Source organism: Copadichromis virginalis, linkage group LG3, assembly GCF_057382275.1.
Source record: "Copadichromis virginalis isolate Kocher_CV1m ecotype Utaka linkage group LG3, C_Virginalis_male_GT1.1, whole genome shotgun sequence".
In the NCBI taxonomy this organism is placed as follows: Eukaryota; Metazoa; Chordata; class Actinopteri; order Cichliformes; family Cichlidae; genus Copadichromis; species Copadichromis virginalis.
Window position 1 is genome coordinate 2,401,755 of NC_140620.1, and position 22,163 is coordinate 2,423,917.

A 22,163-nucleotide genomic window follows, 5' to 3' on the forward strand; every position below is an offset into this window, starting at 1 on the left:
ACACTGAGCGACACACTGCGAGCAGGTTCGCAGAGATCTGAGCAAGAGCGAATGAAAAAACTGAGCGAGAGGGGCTGTTATTAAACGAATGAAGTCGTCACCTCCCAGCTTCAGTCAGACTGGTTCACCTGTCCCCACACCAGTCACACCACTGGCTGAGAACATGGATAATGTGACTTGGAGCTCTTTTGGTTCAGAGACAGCAAGCAGTTAGGCAAAGAGAGAAGAGCTCAGCCTGTGGGATTCACTGAAAGATGTCATAGAAATGCTCAGCACCATCCACAAACATTTGCATTATTTGCAAAGAACATGGAGAACATCGATGCATGAACGCAGCAGTACTCGTGTATATTAGGAAAACAACATTTACAGCTACATTTACCAGAGGACCACAGACCCACGCAGTAAACACAAGAGAGATAAACATGTTCGTGAACACAGGTTTGTTCTTAGAGATTTATGACTTAATGCCAAACTATTCTGTTTGGACATCAGCGTGTCATTGCTCAGTGCAACACAATGCAGATCATGCAGTTTAACAGCATTTGACACATTTCTGTATATAAACATGTTTCAGGCTGAAAAGTCCTTCAATGTTGACACTAGATCATATTTTCTACTCTTATGTCCACTTTATTTGTTATCAAATCCTTAAAATCCAGAAAAACACTGATCAGAACATTCCAAGCTTGAGCGGTCAGCAAAAGTCGACTTCCCCCATCACCCACTCATTCACAAAAATTCCCTCGGGCCGTGAACAGGTGATATAGCAATCACTATCACTATTACCGACACCACGTGACCCAAAGCTACGCCTATCCACAACAGTGCCTTTATCTGGACGAACCCGTGTGTGCTCGGACTCAGCCACAAATCTCTTAACATTATGGTGATCACACTTGGACAAGGTTTTCATTCCTTGTCCAAAGCATTCAATTATTTCATGCTTTTCAGCAGCAGAGAGATAACTTTTCTTTCCCATGTTGCTTGAAAATGGTGGCCTGCTTAATAATGTGGAACATCCTTATTAGTAGTTTATCCTTTAATTGGGCTGAGCTGGCAAACTAATGATCACAGGGGCCTGAGACTGATGTCAGTGACCCAGAGAGTCCTGAGACACAATGCCATCCACGGGTTTAACTGAAAAACAACATATGTAATCTGTGTAACACCTAAATACAATTTACATAATCATTTGGAGCGAGGTGTAACCTCAGTGTGTGAAGAGGACTCTCCATTTACATCAACACATGAGAATCTGTCATATCTGCGGGAGTCATTAAAACGAAGACTTCTGTGCTTAAATAATGAACTGTGCATCTGTGGATTCATTTTTTATTATTTCATTTATTCAGACTTTATTGTAAATGTAATACAGACACTTTGCTGTTATTATAGCTGTAATATTAAACAGAGGATAATAATAATGAAATTATAAACACTGAGCCATCAGTGTGTCTCTGACCTGTGGATACCTCGTGCTTGTTCCCGAGCACTCAGGTCTGCAGGTCAGAGGTCACTGTTGGTCCCACTGTTGGCTTCTCAGGCACTGAGGCTTTATTGTGGTATTATTGTGAAGCACTTTGTGATTTTTATCTGTGATAAGTGCCACATAAACACATTTTATTTATAATAAACAGCTAGATGGAGACACAGGGCTGAGAGACAGGGCCTTTACTCTGACATGTGACTGAAGTGACCAATCAGGAGCTGGGAGGTGTGAGGTCAGTGTGGAGGAACCACAGATGTGTTTGTTAGTGACCTCACAGCCCTTCATGGATCCAACAGAAGTGTTTTAAAGACGTGTGTGATGAACTCAGCCATGATTCCCTGTTAAACTGATGTTAAATATGATCGTGTTTAATCCCTGACGTCTGTCGCAGTCTGAAGAGGAACCAGGAGAGCCCGCAGAGCCGAAACTCAGTTACAATAAGCTGTCCTCAGATCAGCAGGAAACCACACAACGAAGAAGTGATGCAGGGAGATGGGAGGCTAAAAATCCTGCAGGGCTGAGAGAGAGGAAGCTGATGAGGCTGACAAATGTTCTTCATGTCACCTGTAACCTGTTCATGTTCTGATTTAACATCAGATGTCTCCACATGCACACAGAGGAACTTCAGTCACACAAACAGTGGACCAGATATTTGTGTTTGAATATTTCACGTTGAAACCATTAACGGACCAGTTTATTTCCTGCTATGGAAAATTAACAATAACCTGCAACACACCCAATGAGCTTGATATGAAGTGAGTTTAAGAAACACACTGCAATGTGCAGAGAGCATCCCAGTGAAACACCAGGGCCGTCTGTTCAGTGTCTCCCATTACAGTGGCCTCATTGTGTTGGAAACCAGCTGGCAGCTTTCAGACTCTGATTCCTGCTGCTGCGAGAAACGATTCAAGTTTAAGACTCAAATACCCTCCGAAGAGAGTTTGTTTCCTCCTTTTATTGTATCGATAAAAAGCCCACAGAGCTTTATTTAGTCTTGATGTAAAGTAAAAACATTAATGCAACCTTTGCAAACGCACCAAAATTTGTAATTGTTTTCGTTTTAGAATGAAAACTAAAAACTAATCACAACAAATTAAAACTGACAAATTTTGGGGGGGACATTCGATGCTGAGGTTTCTGAATTTGCAGGTGTGTGACAGAGTGGAATAAGAAATGTTCCTTAAATATGTAATAAGCCAAGTGACACTTTACACTTTCTCTTATGCTAACATTTTATTTGAGTGTACATCTGATGATATATTTGTGTTATTCAGAATGTGCAGTTGAAGCTTCGGTCATCTTAGACCAGTCCAGCATCTCCACACAACCCCCGAGCCACATCTGCACTCAGTCCACACACAGTGGGAGGACCCTTCACAACAAGACCATCAATACTGCAACAGGTCTCGCAGAAAAGATGTGCAGAATAAGATGAAGTTGCATATTTCACTCGCTTTGCTGCACGCTGGAATAGCTTTACGTCCACAGCAGCACAGGTAGATTTGAAAATGCTCCGCGTCCACACCCGTCGGTGATACAGATGAGATCCTTTAAACAAAATGTGCATGTTATAAACAAGTGTGGACTCAGGAATATCAAGATCAGGAGATCAAATTGTGTAATGGAATTATTTTAATGTAGTCATTTGATGCACATATATGTAGAGAGCAAATAATTCCAGGCTTTTTTATTTTCCGTTCTATACGATGTAAATATTTTTGTAGAAGAGAGGTTATGTGATACAGTACACACATAGTGCAATCGAAAGTAGCTCTAATATCGACCAGTAACCAACCACCACACGCACTGCAATGGGGTGCACAAGATTTATTTGTTCTTTCTCTGGGTCAAACTACTGGCTGAAGACAACTCTGGCCAGGAATCCAAGGCCACCGCGGTCAGGGTTGTTAGCCTGGTTACAAACAGGGGAAAGGTGGTCACTTGGAAGAACAAGCAGCCAAAACGTATCAATCCTGCAGCTTCCTCAAAAAGGCTTGCCACCCACCTTTTCAGGCCTGACTTTGTTCGAGGCTGGGTCTCCACATCACATCCTGGGAGCTGGAACTTCCCCAAAACTGGTCCAGTTTCCTTTTCAGGGGCACAGAGAGTCTCCAGTCCAGTGGTTTTTTCTGCCTCCCAGCACTCCCTCCAACATCCTCAGATTATTTTAAAAGCAAAGCCAGGCCAGGTTAAAAATCTTTACCGTTAAAATATGCACACTTCATCCTGGATCGTCGAGGCTTCCCTGCTACACCAGTGTCCTACTAAAAAAACAACAACCCCCACTTCCTGTTTCCTCTCCCCTTTATAGAGAAGGGCTCCAACCCTCCCCAATCAGGGGAGGATTGGAGGAGGATTGGAAAAAAGAGACTTTTCCATTTGATTACATTTTGTATGATGATTATGTAGAAAAAGTAGAATTGGGCTGAAAGATCTATCGCTTTATCACCTCTTCAGGTTGTAAATCGTGTTTTTAAAAAGTAAATAAGTAATTAATTACTTTTGAAAATAAGTAATCAGTAAAGTAACGGGATTACTTTTTGGGGGAAGTAATCAGTAATTAGTTACTGATTACTTTTTTCAAGTAACTTGACCAACGCTGATGTTCCCTCTAATGTTTCACATGTCTGAGCAAACACACAAACTGAGCGGCCCTTGGACCACTGTGAGCAAAAGCAGACGTGTGCACTGTGGTCACGCCAGCATCCAATCCATCCAAGTTACATGTTTATTAAAGTAATCAAATTACAGCATTTACATTTATGTTAGACTACTTTTAATTAACTGCTTTAGCCCACTTACAATGAAAAATAAAATCTTGTTCATGACCTGTAGCATGTTAACACTATTAGAAGGGAAAAATATATATATATTTTCTTAATAAAGCTCTGACTTGTATTCTGAGTCTGTGGTCTGGGAGAGAGTCTGTAACTCTGTCTGCATAATACAGGATATAATGACCAATGTTGGGCAGTTAATTATATAGTTACTTCTTCAAAAAAGTAACTGGGTTATGCAAACAACAAAGTTTTTTGCAGCTTTTACCTAAAAATACAGCCAAGGTGTTTTTAAATAAACATCTCAAACTATTTACAGAACAATCAGCTGTTCTGCATCAAATCTGATGCCACACAAACAGTGGCGTGCCCCAGGCCACCCCCCCAACCAGACTGGCCACCCCAAAGCTAAAACAATAAAATTTAATGAAATATCAAATGTACACAGCAAATCCAGCATGTCCAAATTAACACTGTCGGATTTGATTTCAACACTATTAAAGTGTCTATATGGGTCCACACCAGAGAGTGTTAATTTAACTCTTTTTGGAGAGTTGGTACGTTAACTCTGATTTAGTGTTAAACACCAAATCTGTCTGGAGTTGATCATTTAACACTTGGTGTTAAGAGTTTATATATTAACTCTCAAAGAGTATTTTAGTTTAACTACGTAAGAGTTATCTTCTAATTCATTCTAAAAAGCGGGAATTTTCCTGTTCTGAACTTCTAGAAATTTCTTTTGGAAATAAACATTTACTAAAAAGATGCAATGGTTTTTGAAAAACATTTATTCTGAACTGTGCACCACAATTTCAAAACATTTTCTGAAAGACGTAACAGTATACATGTTCTCACTTTCATTAGAATTTTGTTTATCAAAAGGTCTGACATGGTAAATGCAAATAACAGCATCTCATCACTTATTTCTTCAATACAATATGCATGTCCTTCATTCATCCCTTTGTGGAACTTCAACGCACTTCTGCTCTCCCCCATATTCCATCTTCACAAGCATATCCTGTGTGGAGATTGAATAAAAATTAGTTGACACTAATTAATGGCACAAATAATCCAGTAAACAATTGCAGCACAGTAAAAAAAAGAAATCCTCTTTGAGCCATAGCCTTAGACTGAAGCCAGATTCAAACAGAAACAGCCTCAAAGACTCAGAGAGAGCGCTGCTCCATCTCTGGACCGTAATATATGTTCCACCACTATGCTGCAATGCATCTTGGGATAGGGTGGGCCCACCTGTCCTTCAAATCCAGGGAGAAGGAGGACAGGTTTGTGGGAGCCTGGGAGTCTGGACGGCATTCGTGGCCTCGCTGTGATGTCATGGACCTTCAGAGGAAGCAGAGGCTGAATTGAAACACACCTGCTGACTTCCTGTGTTCTGCTCTGACAGCTGCCATGTGTCACAGTGTGGATAATAAAGCCATCAAACTTCACTCAGCTCCAGTAACACCATCAGTGTTTGATGTCCACAGGATTCATCAGCTTTAACCACGATAGAAGCAGGAAGTTAAGATGAAGATGATCAACCACACTGAGCGACACACTGCGAGCAGGTTCGCAGAGATCTGAGCAAGAGCGAATGAAAAAACTGAGCGAGAGGGGCTGTTATTAAACGAATGAAGTCGTCACCTCCCAGCTTCAGTCAGACTGGTTCACCTGTCCCCACACCAGTCACACCACTGGCTGAGAACATGGATAATGTGACTTGGAGCTCTTTTGGTTCAGAGACAGCAAGCAGTTAGGCAAAGAGAGAAGAGCTCAGCCTGTGGGATTCACTGAAAGATGTCATAGAAATGCTCGGCACCATCCACAAACATTTGCATTATTTGCAAAGAACATGGAGAACATTGATGCATGAACGCAGCAGTACTCGTGTATATTAGGAAAACAACATTTACAGCTACATTTACCAGAGGACCACAGACCCACGCAGTAAACACAAGAGAGATAAACATGTTCGTGAACACAGGTTTGTTCTTAGAGATTTATGACTTAATGCCAAACTATTCTGTTTGGACATCAGCGTGTCATTGCTCAGTGCAACACAATGCAGATCATGCAGTTTAACAGCATTTGACACATTTCTGGATATAAACATGTTTCAGGCTGAAAAGTCCTTCAATGTTGACACTAGATCATATTTTCTACTCTTATGTCCACTGGACTGGGTTCAGTCTGTCAGGTGTTATCTAATGATCTACCAACCAAGTTAATCATCCTGTCATGAGATTTGGTTCCATCAGACAGAAATGGATGAACCAGTGTTGATGTTTGGTTTCAGACTGATGGCACAATGATTGTGAGCATGGATGCCGACTTTGGCCTTGTAAGAAAAAGAAGAAGTATTACTGAGCGCTTGGATGGAAACATCATGTTTGTAAGAGACAAAGATGTAGAGGAATGTCTGCTGTCTCATCCTGAGAGCTCCAAACCAGCTGAGCTGAGGAAATGTTGAAGGAAACTTCATGTCACTGCTCCATCACTAGTGAGGCGCTCTCCTAAATAAGTCATAGTTTTAAATGGACTGGTTATATAAGAAACAACATTTGAAGTATTTGTGATGGAAACATGTTAAAGTTATTATGGTTGATTGAGGACTACTATTTCCTTTTGTAATTAGGACTGCAGCAACTCTGAAGCTGGAAATTTACTTCAGTCACAAAACCAGCAGAAAAAACTAGATGTAACTGGTGTAACTGGTGTATTTGGAGCCTCCTGTCGTCATGAAATTCCCTTGATGTTTTTGAACATGATTCATGGAGAACGCTGAGTTGTTAATCAATGCTTAAGTCACTAACCTACAGTCAACAATGTCACCAAATGTTTCCCAAAATATTATTTCTCTTATCGACTCGAAACCATTGAGATGATCTGTTTTAAACAGGCGAGCAGATCCAGGGTCATCAGTGAGCTGGTGAAAAGATACCAGGACAAGAACATCAAGCTGAATTTCATATACGACACTGTGTGCTGTCCTCACATATACATGTGAGTATCTTCTTTTACTATATGACACAAGAACAACATTTTCTGTTTATAAAACTGTGTTTGGTGTTTATCAGACAAATGCAGGAGGAACACCTCCAGGTGTTTCCCTGGCTGTCCATGTTTATGGACATAAACTGGTGAATGTACACCAACTGACACACATGTCATCCTAAGCACATGCACACACTATTCAGTCCATACTTTGATACACTCTTGTACAGTAAACAGCAAATATGTGTTAATCAGAAATCATGTAGAGCACACGAAGGCTTCCTGGGTTTGGGCTGAACGATGGAGAAGGCATGGAGAGGTTCTGCTCCTTCCTCAGAAGATCTGCACGAGTCACAAACAGATGACTCCATCACATCGACTGGACCTTCTGACTGATGCACTATTGCATTATGGGAGGAGGAAGTCATTGGATCTAGGTCTACATATTTCTGTATTAGTAGTTAAAATGACTCATTTCGATTCAAACTGAGAGAGCTGACAGTTCCTACTGATAGAAGTGCAGCTCCTTCAGAGATGGGACAAAGAGGAGAAGGTCACCAGTCTGCTGAGGAGGAGATTTCTGCCGTCCTGAAAGAGTCCCCGAGTAACCCGACTTTAATGGACCGTATGCTTGTAGTCGCAAGTGAATCTTTTCTCCCCATGTTTGTCCAAGTGACTATTTCAGAACAAGACATCCAACAGTGGATGGAAAGAGAGACAGAAGCTGCCAAACATGCACTTTTGAAAACAAGACCCAAAGGTTTGTTGATTTGGCCTGATTTGTTTCTTATTGGGTATTCAGGAAGCTGACAGTAGCTGCTTCCTGTCTTTAGACTATGTTCCCAGATGGAAGAGGAAGTATGTCATGAAACTGGTCGGGCATTGCACAGCTACAAGCATTTCACCTCCTGTCATACTGTGTATGGTTTTGTGTGTGTGATAAATAAAATTTGAATTTAAAACTGGTTCAACCAGCTCAGGTAGGATTGAATTCAACTATATTTAGTGTTTTGTTGATAGAATTTCCAACAGTAAGAGTTCAAATGTTAGCAAACATACAGGTTAACAGCTGTGCTTAGTTATGTCGACTATATGATGGTAAAACCTTGCTGTCAGTTTTACATGTGTGTTTTTAAATGTAGATCCCTGAATCTCGAGTCATCCACTGCAGACCAAACACAGGAAGTTAACGTGTTAATGTTACCATTTCCAATCATGGTGCCCTTCATCTAATCTGGAAGTGTTTGTTTTGGGGCGGTGTTGTTCTTCCTATTGTGTTTAGGCCAGAGATGCTCTTCAAACAACTGACAGACATGCCCACATTACAAGAAGATGGTGTGAGTCTGATTTGATGTTCCAGTCAATGCTGAGAGACCTTGACAAGGAAGTCAGAGGTCAGATGATGATGCGAGCAGGAAATGAAGAAGGAAGAAGGATCGCTCTACTTAATCTCAAGCACTTCTTCATTGTCACAGAGAGGGAAACGTTGTATTTTCTGCGTCACTTCCTCACAGTAAAGATATTTGTACTCCTGGAAAGAAGATTCTGTGTGTAAGCTGTTGATGGCACAATAAGCAAATTTGACTTTGCAAAATGTTGTGCAGGGAGGTTGTGGTTGCTGCTTGGACAAACATGACCTGGATGACTGAGAACCTACGCAGACACGTTCTGAAGGAAGGGCTCCACACTTATTGGACTGATTTAACTCTGCTTATTGTCATCGAGCAAAGTTTATTTAATGTGTCTCAATGATTCAAGCTGCAGTTGGTCGTCATCTTCATTGAAAAATAAATATGAATAAATGATAATAATAAATAATATCATGTGATGTTGGTGTTTTGTGTAAATGTCTTTTTGAATGTAAACGCTTTGTTCCAGACAGACAGGGAGTCGCTATCAGGCTGTCCAAGCAAACCCACGTCTGTAACAGAGACTGAAGAAGATTGTGACAGAGCCCAACAGTCTGCAGTGGCCACCACAGTCCACCGTCTTCACATCACAATTTCAACATGTCTGTGACGTCTCCTTGCCCTTGTACTCACTGACCTGCATTCATCCATAGATGACACTCAGGACCCTGGTTCCACAGCTGTTCTTGTTCACAGCAGCATCCAGTTAGAGAGGAAACTGGATAATGCAATGATGATGTTCCAGCATCATGTTGTTGCTCCTCCTCCACATGCTTACCTGCCACAGTTTAACTCCGCCTCTCAGACAGTCATGTCACCTGATCTGCACGTTTTGCTGTACGATGACGTCATCTTGAGGTTGACGAGGAGAAAAACTAGTTTAGTCCTGCAGATGGCGATCTTGCACCGTGTTCAAAGAGCCGACACTTTGATGATGCTGCCTGGGTTGGACTCTATATGAGCAGCTTCCACTCTGGTTTCACTTTTAAATAAACTTGTTTGATTTCACTTGTAAAAGCTGAGAAATAAATGTTTTATTGCAAAATTATTTGTTGGTACATTTTTTGAGGGTCAAATATCCTGTTTGATTTGAGGAATGAACTGTTAAGGTGGAATAAATGAATCAGTTGAAATACATCAGACTCCAGAAGATCCAGGGTGACATCATCGTTACCTGGCAACAGAAGCCCTCATCTGATTTTATTGGAGGATATTTACACCAGCAACACTGTTTAGTTTGATATGACGGGTTAACAACATGCTGTGATATCCAGTTCATCTGTAATAGATACTGGATCTAATCAGTCAGCAGATATTTGATCAGCTTATTTATAACTATACTAGAAACAAACACAACTGTGTTGGTGATTAATTATTTGCGCTGCTCATGATGTCATCATCACTCCCTCCTCCACCCTCAGCAGTCCCAGCATGCTGCTGTGGTGCACCCCACCCTCACTCTACACCTGAGCCACAGACCACACCCTCCACCTCAATATACACCACAGTTTTCTCTGCTGTGGAAATGAGATCAGGAGGAAATCATCATTATTATTATTTAATAAACGCTCACATTAATGTGGGCTTATTTGTTTCATGTTAGAAACATTAGTTGAGTGTTTTTAGTATAAAATGGTCAAAGTCCCTCTTTTTGCTCCTCCCCTCACCTGTGGATGGGCGGTGCTGTTACCGTGGTGACAGCTTGGATGTGTTTCAGTCCTGCCTGGTTATCACTGCAGGAATCTTTCACATTTATTACAGGTAATAACTCTGATTTTTCTGTGTATTATGAACCAAATGTATCCTGATACACACAGAGATGGATGAGCAGAGGTCACATGATGAAAGAACAAACATGGAGTCTTTGATTTATTTAGATATTTATTGATGAATGCAAACAAACCCGACACTGAACCATCGTCCAGCAAACAAACCTGATCACATGACCTGCTGACCCAAACAGTGCAAAGCTCCATGGCAACAACAACAAACAGCCTCACATATGTTAACAGAGGCTGTTAGAAGCACAGAGTCTTTACAGTCTTTCTCCTGTTTGGACACAGATCTCTGCACATCTTCATCACAGTTCCTCACAGACGTGCAGAGTGTGTGGATATCAAAGCTAAGTTTCCACCATGTTTGTAGTCTGTACTGGGACTCATGGAGCATCTCTCTATGAGCACTCAGTGCGTCCCAGTTTAACCAGCAGCCTTCACACCACACATCACACAGACATGGAAACTTCAAACCTCAGACTGAAGTCACTGCCAGTCTCTGGCACCAGCGACTGTGCTAACAAACACAGCAAACAGTGAAGGTTTGGTAGAGAAAGCCGGTTGGGTAGAACCAAGTACGCGGTGGAGGAGGCGGGGTTACATTACTGGATGATTAAACATGGAACTATTTTGCTGATAATAATTGAAACGATCAAAGAAAATCAAAAAGCTATTAATGCAAGATAATTCATAATTTTATAAACTGGAACGATGAAATTATTATTAATCCTTTATTTATCCAGGTAAAAAATCTCATTGAGATTAAAAATCTCATTTCCAAGAGAGACCTGGCATCATAGCAACAAAAGTCACATACCACATAGGTATATAACATTTAAAACAAATACAATATCCCATACAAACATGTGTAAAATATACAATAACAGATCAAATACAAAAAGAGTACATTAAAAACAATCACACTGAGTAAAAGAGCTGTTCTCTCGTTCCTTTAAGACAGACTTAAACTCTACCAAGGTAACCAATTACTTAATTATATTGGCTGGATCTGATTATTGGGGGGTCATGACCCCCGTAACCCCCCTGGAAATTACGCACCTGGTCCTGAGGTCAAATCCACCATCTTTGTTTCAGAGTTTCATGTTCTCCCGTGTTTGTGTGTGTCCTCTCCGGTACTCCGGCTTCCTCCCACAGTCCAAACACATGCAGTTAGTGGGGTCAGGTTAGCTGTGAGTGGTTGTGTCTCTGTGTTATTCCACCTTAATCAATGACTTCCTGTTAGCATGAAGTGCTTCTGTAGGACTGATGTCATTTTCATGGTTGGATCATTTAAATGAAGCTGGACTCAGATGCAGTAAATAAGCTGATTGATCATTAATGAATAAAGCTGGTCAAACACATCACGTGGACACATGTGATTGTGTGTTGTAGTATTGATCCCAATGCTGGTATCAGTCCTGGATCAATAACACTGGATGGATGCGTTCAGCATGGAGCCCCTGAGCTGTGTTACAGACAAACATGGAAACTGACAGGTCTGTGTCATTCACAGTCTGTAACACTTCTAAACAACAGAGGCTGACCCAAGTGCCTCAGAGCCAGGCACGCTCACATCACAGCTCTCTAAATAAGCCAGTTTCAAAATAAGAGCTGAAAGCTGTGTTTGCTTGTGTTAGCTTATTATTGTGGAGACTAACATTCAGTGATCGTGTGTTCAGACTCATAATGATTACTCTCAGAAATCCTGATCTTTGTATTTACTGTGTGTTGGATCAATAACTGAGATTCATGGTATCACACAGCTGTGCTGCTGCTGATGTCAGCACATCTGGAACAATACGAGGTATCTGCTACCAGACTGAGCAGGACGTGAGACCTGTGGACTGTTTAAAGCTGTCCCTCCACAGCTCACTCAGACCTGATCCACACCTCAGTGATATTCTCTGACTTCCTCAGTAGAGACAGAAACCATTCAGATCTGGGACCATCAGCTGACTGATGATGTCACACAGACTGTGTTTTTCAGGAACAGTGATTCTGATGTGAGCCTGCTAGCTGACAGCAGACCTGATGAAAGCACATGTTCACATCTGTGAGGACAGACTGGACTCTTTGACTGCACCTTGGTTCTCCTCAGAGGTCTGTACAGGAGCATGTCCACCCCCACTGAAGATCTCAGTCACTGTGAAACATAGAAAGCTGCTTGTGTGGCCTCTGCCTCACATGTAGATACAGCTACAGGTTTCTCTGTCAGTCAGACTGAAACAGTGTCCTGATGCTGCATCATTCAGCTCTGTGCCCCAGTCAGCATCACTGGGAGCTACCAGTGTTTCTGCCCTTTTCCTGTAACACTACACTCAGCACAGGCTCAGCTGGTATCCAGTGTTGGACTTTGGCTTCAGCTGCTGTGATAGATCCTCTAACATAGATCAGCTCTGCTACATGTTGTTAGATAAGTGCAGCTGCTGTCATGTCCTGATGTTTCTCTGGCTCAGCAGCTTCTCCATCAGAGGTTCACATGGAGCTGATCCAGTATCTCCAGTAACTGTGTTCTGTGCCTCACTGGTTCATCCTTCTGTCTGTGTGACGTCAGTCAGATGTTGAAGTTAAACTCTGTAATCTTCACTGTGTCACAGAGTTCAGTGAGTCCCGTTATTCACAGTATCAATCAGATCATCAGAGAACAGCTGATCAGCAATCAGTGGTGCCAACAGCGCCTCCTGTGGTGAGAGGATGCAATAATGCAATGTAGCATTTTTCCACTCAACACTTGCAGTCATGGAAACTGTCTGTTGGATCTGTGTGACGTTGCTTTCTTGGTTAGAGTTCCTCACAAATGTCCAGATGATTCTTCTAATGAGGCGTCGACCATGTTTGCAGCTCTTTGGAAGAAAACGTCGCCCTTTGCCATCCTTACTTTTCTTTGACTTCTTCAAATGCAGCTGAACTCCAGCTGGTATTTTCTTGGACTTTGCAGCTGTTTCTGGTCATCAGTTCATTCCTGCAAACCTCTGAAGCTGAACAACAATGATGCTGCATTGCTGGCTGATCCCAAAAGGTTGATTCTGTTCATCTGGACGTTTTCAGAAACGTTTGCTCACTGATCAGGTGACTTCTTCAGTCTCAGCTGACTGCAGCTTTACAAGCTTACAAACAGCACATTTGCACAATGACTGAAAGCAGCAGCACCTGATATATATGATACTAATATAATACATATACATATATAATCCATACTAATGATGAAGGAACTGAGCTCACAGTCCATTGTTCATTCAGTGAACTACTCAGTTTATTTTGGGCCTCAGAAATGCTCACTCTGTTTGTACATCACTGTCAGCAATAGACTCATTCTGCTGTGTGGACAGGAACACATGTGACATCACTTCCTGTTTGTTTGTGACTGAAGAAGTTTACAAGGAATCATTTAGAAGAGTTTCAAACATCAACTGATTGAATCCATGAATCTGAAAATGTGTTTGTGAGTGAAAGAGACAGACATGTACAGACTGAACTATCTGTTCAACAGTCAGAGTGTTTCTGTAACAGGAGACACTCTTTACACTCTTTACACTCCACTCAGCACAGGGACACTGAGGAAGCAGGAGACCATAAACCCAGGATAAAGAGTTTGAGTGAATGTGGTGTTGAAGGTGTGGAGGTGGATCAGAGTGTCAGAGGAGACTCTGTAGAAGGACAGAGTGCCAGCAGGACAGTCCACATACACTGCTGCTCTGTTAGAGACAGAGGAGGAGGAGGAGGAGGAGGAGGAGGAGGAGGAGGAGATGGATGTTTTTATTTTATTGTGCCTGACAGACTGAGGACCACGATCAGAGCACTCCAGACTCCAGGACTGATCATTGTATCCAAACACACAGTCACTGACTCCTTTCCTTCTGATGCTTCTGTAACTCACTGATATATCAACTCTTCCTCTCCACTCGACCTCCCAGTAACAGCGACCAGTCAGACCATCTCTACACAGCAGCTGAGGCCAAACATCAAATCTGTCTGGATGATCAGGATATGACTGAACCTCCTCCACATGTGTCACCTTCCTGTTGTTGTCAGACAGTTGGAGCCATTTGTTCACTGTGTTTGTGTCGATTGTGAGTTGACAGGAATCTGATGGAGAGAACAAACACAATCCAGCTGCAGTTATTGATCCATCATCTGTTCATTGATTGACACTTTGATGATGACTCCTGACATGATGAAGATGGTTGAATGTGTGCTGCTTTGTTTTCATGAATCCCATTAAAAACACACTTACACTTCCTCAGACCTGGTCTCAACCATCGGACTCCAGCAGGCTCCACCCTGAAAGGAGGAGGGGGGTCAGAGCAGCACAGTCAGCATGCACACATGGACATTACATGGCTCTCACACACACACTGTTACACACTGAGCTCAAAGCTCGGCTCCACTGTTTTATTCAAAGAAATCGACATTTATTTATCAGCACATTTAAAAACAGCTTGAGCCAAAGTGCTGCACAGAGTAGAGAGAAAATAGGAAACATACACAGTAATGACTATAAAGACTGGTCAGGATTGAAAGCTACAGAGTACAAATGTGTTTCCAACCGGCTTTTAAAAATGTCCAGTGTTGGTGACGACCTGATGTGAAGGGCGACTGTTCCAGAGTTTGGCTGCAGCCATCGATAAAGCTCACCTCTGTTTTTACGTCTAGTTCTGGTCAGAAGCTGCTTATCTGCAGACCTGAGGGCTCCACTTGGATTCTTTTGTTAAAGAGAGATAAGATGGAGCCAATCCATTCACAGATTTAAAGACAACCAGATCTGGAAGTGGATTCTACCACGTACTGGTAACCAGTGGAAAAAGCTGGTGATGGGTCGTCTAGCACAGACCCACCGCTGGAAGCAGACAATTGATGAGGGAGAGAACTGTGACAGCGCCGTTCCTTCACTTGACCTCAGTCGCTCTCGTCTGCTCCCTCGTAACACTGCTCTTTATTGAGCTTACATGAATATGCACAAGTTCATTATGACGTCTTACACAGGTATGAACAAAGAGTACCAGTCTGTGCATAGTGTGTGTGTGTGTGTGTGTGTGTGTGTGTGTGTGTGTGTGTGCGTGTGTGTGTGTGTGTGTGTGTGTGTTCCAGATGTGACCCTGTGACCCCAAAGCTGGTGCTAAGAGTCCAGCGGTCCCCCTAACAAAGGGCTCTTATACTTAAGCAGACACAGAGTAGGTGTCCTCCTATACCATAAATCAGTAAGAGAGGGTACGACCTCTCTCATGACCACAAGTGGTGTGTGCATGCCAGAGCACTCTGGAAGTCACACAGAGTCTTTACAGACTACTAAGGATCAAACCTCTATCATTATGCAATCAATTATAAAACTCTAAGCAAACGGTGGCTGTGGCTCAGGTGGTAGAGCAGGTCATCTACTGATCGGAAGGTTGGTGGTTCGATTCCCGGCTTCCCCTAGTCTGCATGCCGAATATCCTTGGGCAAGATACTAGCCCGAAATTGCTCTCCGATGCATTCATCGGAGTATGAATGTGTGTGAATATCAGTTGTGCTTGTACGAATGGGTGTGAATGGGTGAATGCACAAGTTGTGTAAAGCGCTTTGAGTGCTCAGAAGAGTGGAAAAGCGCTATATAAGAACCAGTCCATTTACCATATCAGTAAATATTTCTAAGCATAAATGACAATCAACAATATAAACCTTACAGCTGGTTTTAATAACCGAATTTATTTGTTTCTCAAATGAGAAAGAGCTATCAAGAAACACTCCTAAATCTTTAGTTCTGAACTTTTCCAATGGGCCAGGGTCAACATTATCTGCTAATGCATTATGCACTAATGTTAACATTTACTTTTTAACAATGTGAGTAGCTAATGCTAACACTATTTCCCTTAACTTTAAAAAATGTGCACGGCTAATGCTAACACTCTTTTCCCTAGCATTACAACAATCTGTGCTGCTAATGCTAAGTAGACCGCCATTAGCACCTACATCTGATTTAAGGCAAATATGCATTAGAACCTAATACTCATATTGTTTTCCTTTGCTTTATAGCAATGTGAGCAGCTAGTGCTAGGTAGGCTGATGCTTGCAGCTAATGCTAATTTGATGTGAATTAGCATTATATTAGTCGGGATTTAATGCTAAGTAGACTGTCATTAGTGGCTAACACAAATTTTAGGTGAATAGGAATTGGCAGCTAATCCTAATACCATATTTTCTTGCTTTATAACAATGTGACCAGCTAATGCTAAGTAGTTTGCCGTTATTAGCTAATACTAATTTGAGGTGAATTAGCATTATCCGCTTATGCTAACAATGTTTTTTCGTACTTTTTAACAATATGAGTAGCTAATGTGAACAGTATTTTTCATTCAATTTTAACTTTTTCCCTGTGATGTGAAGAGTTAATGTTAAATAGGCTACCATTAGTGGCTATGCTAATTTTAGGTGAATAAGCACTGGCAACTAATGCTAATACCATATTGTCTTAATTTCTAACAATGTGAGCGGCTAATGCTAAATAGGGTGCCGTTATTAGCTAATGCTAATTTATCCGCTAATGCTAACAATGTTTTTCTTATATTTTAAAAATATGAGTAGCTAATGCTTATACTATTTTTCCTTCAATTTTAACAATGTGATGTGTGTTACTGTTAATAACTATTGCTAATTTGATGTGAATTAGCATTATCTAATAATGCTAACTATTTTCCTTTGCATTATAACGATGTGAGGACTTATGCTACGTAGGCTTCCATTACTAGTTAAAGCTAATTTGACGTGACTTAGCATCATCCGTTAATGCTAACTCTTTCCCCTTGCATTATAACAATGTGAGCGGCTAATGCTAAGAAGGCTGCTTTTATTAGCTAATGCTAATTTGATGCGAGTTAGCATTACCCGATAATGCTAAAACTTTTCACTTCCCTTTTAACAATGTTTGCAGCTAGTTCTAAGTTGGCTGATGCTAGCAGCTAAAGCTAATTTGATGTGAATTAGCGTTATATTAGTGAGGGATTAATGCTTAGTAGAATGCCATTAGTGGCTAATGCAAATTTTAGGTGAATAGGAATTGCCAGCTACTGCTAAGTAGGTTGGAGGCCGCAGGAAACAAACAGGAAGTGAGTGAAGGACACAGGAAATGTTTCCATCTGTTCCTCCTCTATTAGACATTCTCTCCATACCTGAGAGTGTCCAGTCTCCATCTTGGATCCTTTAGTCCAGCCGACAGCAGCTTAATCCCTGAGGCTTCTGGATGATTATAGCGCAGGTCCAGCTCTCTCAGATGGGAGGGGTTGGAGCTCAGAGCTGAGGCCAGAGAAGTACAGCCTTCCTCTGTGATCAGACAGCCTGACAGACTGCAGACACACAAAACAACAATCCATCTGTCAACAATTATTTTCTCTTTGTCACAATAACATCTATCAATTTACATCCATTCAATGTAACTTTATGTATAAGTGACAACTTCCAACAGACGCCAGCAGTCATCTCAAGCTGTTTAGCAGTATAAGGTAACAGCCTACAATATAGAGCGAAAGACCCAACCATCAGACAATCCACTGTGAGCAGCACTTGGTGATGGTGGGAAGGAAGAACTCCCTTTGACACAAAGATCCTCCCAGTGAAAACAGGCTCCAGGAGAAGCATCTACCATGACTGGTTGCAGGGTGAGGGGAAAGAGAAGAGATGAGCTCAGAGAGACAAGAACAAAACACAAACTAAGGAGAGAGAAGACAAAAGTTAAGGACAGAGAAGAAAGCAGAGCATCATGGGAAGTCCATCAACAGCCTGAGCCTATAGCAGCATAACTAGGGGATGGTTCAGGGTCACCTGATCCAGCTCGAACTATAAGCTTTATCAAAAAGGAAAGTTTGAAGCTGATCTTCAAAGTAGAGAGGGTGTCTGTCTCCTGAACTCAAACTGGGAGCTGCTTCCACAACAAGTCCAACATAGCCAGGCTGAGTTGTTAGATTAGTCCAAAGTCAAGTCAGAAAGTCATTATTTGTGTCAAATGTAGAAATAACTAAAAAGTTATTTCTCAATCTGATATTAAAACGTTTAAATGGTGAAAAAACCTGTAATGAAAACAGAAAGAGTCAATAAAAGCCTCTTTAGAGGGTCACCAGTTTAAAATTCAGACATTTAAACTGGTGATTCTCCTTCTCTGCTCCATTTCCTCTCTAGACTTCCTGTTCCTAGGAGGGATTTGATTGGCTGAACGTCCTTTTAGCCTTTCTTTAGTTCTTTGGGTGCTAATCAAAATGTATGAGTCATGTGACGTGACATAAGGAATTCCATAAGGAATGGAATGATGTGAATGCAAATAGGCAGGCTCCATCCTCGGCCTCTAGCGACTGTGGAAGTTGCTACAATGTGCATGAAATGGAGGCTTCTGATTGGTCAGAATGAGCCTGTGAAAATGGGATGAACTTTGTATAAAGAAAGAAAACAAATTTAGTCTTTTCATGGAAATTTTTAAAAGTGATTCCAAATCAAAGCTAACGCCATGCCAGCTTGTAGCTTTGATTGACAGTGTGTAGAACAAGCCTGATGACACAAACTCCCAGAAAACCTAAAAACCAACATAATGCATCTCAAGGACTCAATTTTGCCATCTCTCCACAACAGTTGCCCATAGTGGACCTCATCACAGCCACAGAAACCGCCATACGGATTAATAAATTATCACAGACAGAAGCAGAGCAAATCAGGATGAAAGTCTCAGCCACCCTCTCCAGTGCCAAAGTCCCTCCGTCCAACCTCACAATACAGGAAAAGAAGGCCGTCGCTTCCCTGAGAAGAGACCACAACATTACTATATTACCAGCTGATAAGGGAAGATGCACCGTGGTCCTAAACACTACAGATTACCATACAAAGATCACTACTCTCCTCAGTGACAACAATACCTACGAAGCCTTAAAGCGAGACCCCACAAGCAGCTACAAAAAGAAAGTTATAGCTTGCCTTCAAGACTTTGAAAAGGACAAAATCATTGACCGCCTTACATATCACCGCCTTTACCCAGGGGATGCCATACCCTGCATCTACGGACTTCCTAAAATCCACAAGGAAGCTGTCCCACTCAGACCCATAGTCAGTAGCATAAACTCAGCCACTTATAACATTGCTAAACACCTTGCTACCATCCTTGCTCCTCTTGTGGGGAACACCCCACACCACATCAAGAACTCCACCGACTTCACCCACAAGGTCCAGAAACTTCCCCTGGATCCAGATGAAACCATGGTGTCCTTTGATGTAGTCTCTCTCTTCACTTGCATACCCACCACGGAGGCCGTGGAGACGGTCAGAAAACGACTACAAGAAGACAGCTCCTTGGAGGACAGGACCAACTTCACACCCGATCAGATTTGCACCCTGTTAGACCTCTGCCTCACCACTACATATTTCAAGTACAACGAAGGCTTTTACAGACAAAAACATGGCTGTGCCATGGGCTCCCCCGTGTCACCTATTGTAGCCAACCTTTACATGGAGGAAGTGGAAAGGAAGGCTCTTGGCTCTTTCAAAGGAAGAGTACCCAGCCACTGGTACAGATATGTGGACGACACCTGGGTCAAAATCAAGACACAAGAAGTGGAATCCTTCACTGCGCACATTAACGCTGTGGATAAAAACATCAAGTTCACCAGGGAAGACACAAAGGACAACTGTTTGCCTTTCCTGGACTGCGCTGTGCACATTGAAGAGAACGGCAACCTCAACATCGAAGTTTACCGGAAGCCCACACACACGGACCAGTACCTCCTCTTTGACTCCCATCACCCTCTGGAACACAAACTTGGAGTAATTAGGACCCTACACCACCGGGCAGAACATGTTCCCTCTAAGCCTGAAGGAAAAAGAAGGAACACACACATGTAAAGGAAGCACTCAAAACGTGCGGCTATCCTAAATGGGCGTTCTTAAAGTCAGCAAAGAGGCACAGAAAAGAAGATCAGACACCAGCGAAGGAGGATAAGAAGGACAGATGCAACAACATTGTCATCCCCTATGTAGCCGGTATATCAGAGAAACTCAGGAGAGTTTTCTCCAAGCATGACATCCCGGTGCATTTCAGACCCAGCAACACGCTCAGACACAAACTGGTTCACCCGAAAGACAAAACGCCAAAACACAAAATTTTTTTCTTTTTTTTTCTTCTTTTTTTCTTTTTTTTTTCTTTTTTTTCTTTTTTTTTTTCAAGGTTGGCAAGTACGGCCACAACACCTCACTTTTTTTGCCACATGTATCCAAACCACGTCTCAGCTGTTTGTGGAGGTAAAATACATCCGCACAATTACGCTCAGCCATTGTCGTGAGTGCGCGCGCCAAGGGGCTGCGAGACATTCATACAGCCGTATTTCACACATGACTATGAAAGGCGGAAGAGGAAGTAGTTCCTTTGAATGTAGACAATCCGAATGTTATCGTTTCTTTCCACTGTGTTCCTGTTAATGATAAACTACAAATTTACTCTAAATTACTAAACTATCAATATTTTAATGTGAGAATCGATTCTAGAACATAAATGATTGGTATCGGAGGAATCAATATTTCAGGATCGATCCACACATCACTATTAAATACAAGAAGAGACACACATACTCAAACATGCACGTATATCTAAGGACTTACATGTGTCTGCAGATGCTGTTCAGTCATGGTAACACACACACAGTCAGTAGCACACTGTGCTGCACAGTGGCTGTAATTACTTCACACATACACACATTTCCTAAGTGATACCTGACACACACAGCTGCCTGCAGCTCAAACATGTTTGTACATGTCATTCCAACATGCTGCTGAATGGAAGCTCAGACAAAAACATCTAAACACACACACACACACACACACACACACACACACACACACACACACACACACACACACACACGCACACACACACACACACACAGTGTTGCCAACTCCTCAGTAAGGAAAATCGCTATTGGTTGTCCTAAAAGTCGCTAGAAGTCGCTAAATGACGTCATCGCTTAATTTGCATAATTGGTAATGCTAATGTAATTGTAACCTACATTGTTGGAGAGAGAAATAACATCGTGGCAGAGACATAAAGACATAAAGACATAAAGTGAGTAAAAAACGTCCTAAATGCATTTAGAGTTTACTGAGTTTATTTAGTTTATTTATTTTACAAATTAATTTCTTTTAGCAATTATTGTTTTTTTTAATGTCACAATTCCAACCCTGCTCCTTTACCCGGGCTTGGACCGGCAAAAGTGACCCGAAATAGGCACTCTGGTGGAGTTACTGTGTGTGTGTGTTTATAAGTAGTTTTAAACCTTGTGATCCACAAAACAGCATAAGAGTAAAAGAAGAACTGACTGCGTTACAGCACCCGCTGCTTGTTGAGAGTAAAAGCGATACGCGCTTTCACGTCTTTTTTTAGACGCTAAGGGGTCTGAAAACTCGCTAAGTTGGCAACACTGCACACACACGCACACAGACTCAGAAAGTTAAACCAGTATCAATTTAAACATTAGACCACAGAGATAATTTGACTCTGTAAAGTAAGAACATTTACAAAGTGATGTTTTTTTTTTTTTCAAAACTTCAATATTTTTAAGTGTGGACAGTCTCAAACATGAGGAACTGTTAACAGGGTTGATTTTATTTGATGTGAATGCGATTTTTGCCTGGCATTATTTGAAACTAACCATTTTTATGGTCTTATGTGAGCTGCTGGATCATTCCTTATGAAATGAGTCAAGGCTGAGAAACG

The 22,163-nt window shown here is 41.8% G+C and overlaps 1 protein-coding gene across 2 annotated transcripts in view; it reads right to left on the reverse strand.

Annotated features, from left to right (window-relative positions):
• Window positions 1-10,113: 10,113 nt before the first annotated feature.
• The window catches only part of LOC146712285 (protein NLRC3-like), a 43,945-nt gene continuing 31,895 nt past the window's right edge, over window positions 10,114-22,163 (reverse strand). Inside the window, exons 7-9 of one of the 2 annotated variants that reach the window (XM_085451997.1) lie at window positions 17,593-17,766; window positions 14,682-14,728; window positions 10,114-14,533 (exon numbers count right to left, since the gene is read on the reverse strand). In XM_085451997.1, the coding sequence (XP_085308123.1) occupies window positions 13,977-14,533; window positions 14,682-14,728; window positions 17,593-17,766 (778 nt within the window). In that variant the 3' untranslated portion in view covers window positions 10,114-13,976. Of the gene's footprint in view, window positions 14,534-14,681; window positions 14,729-17,482; window positions 17,767-22,163 lie in introns of those variants that run through there. The other variant, XM_085451998.1, reaches the window with a different exon arrangement.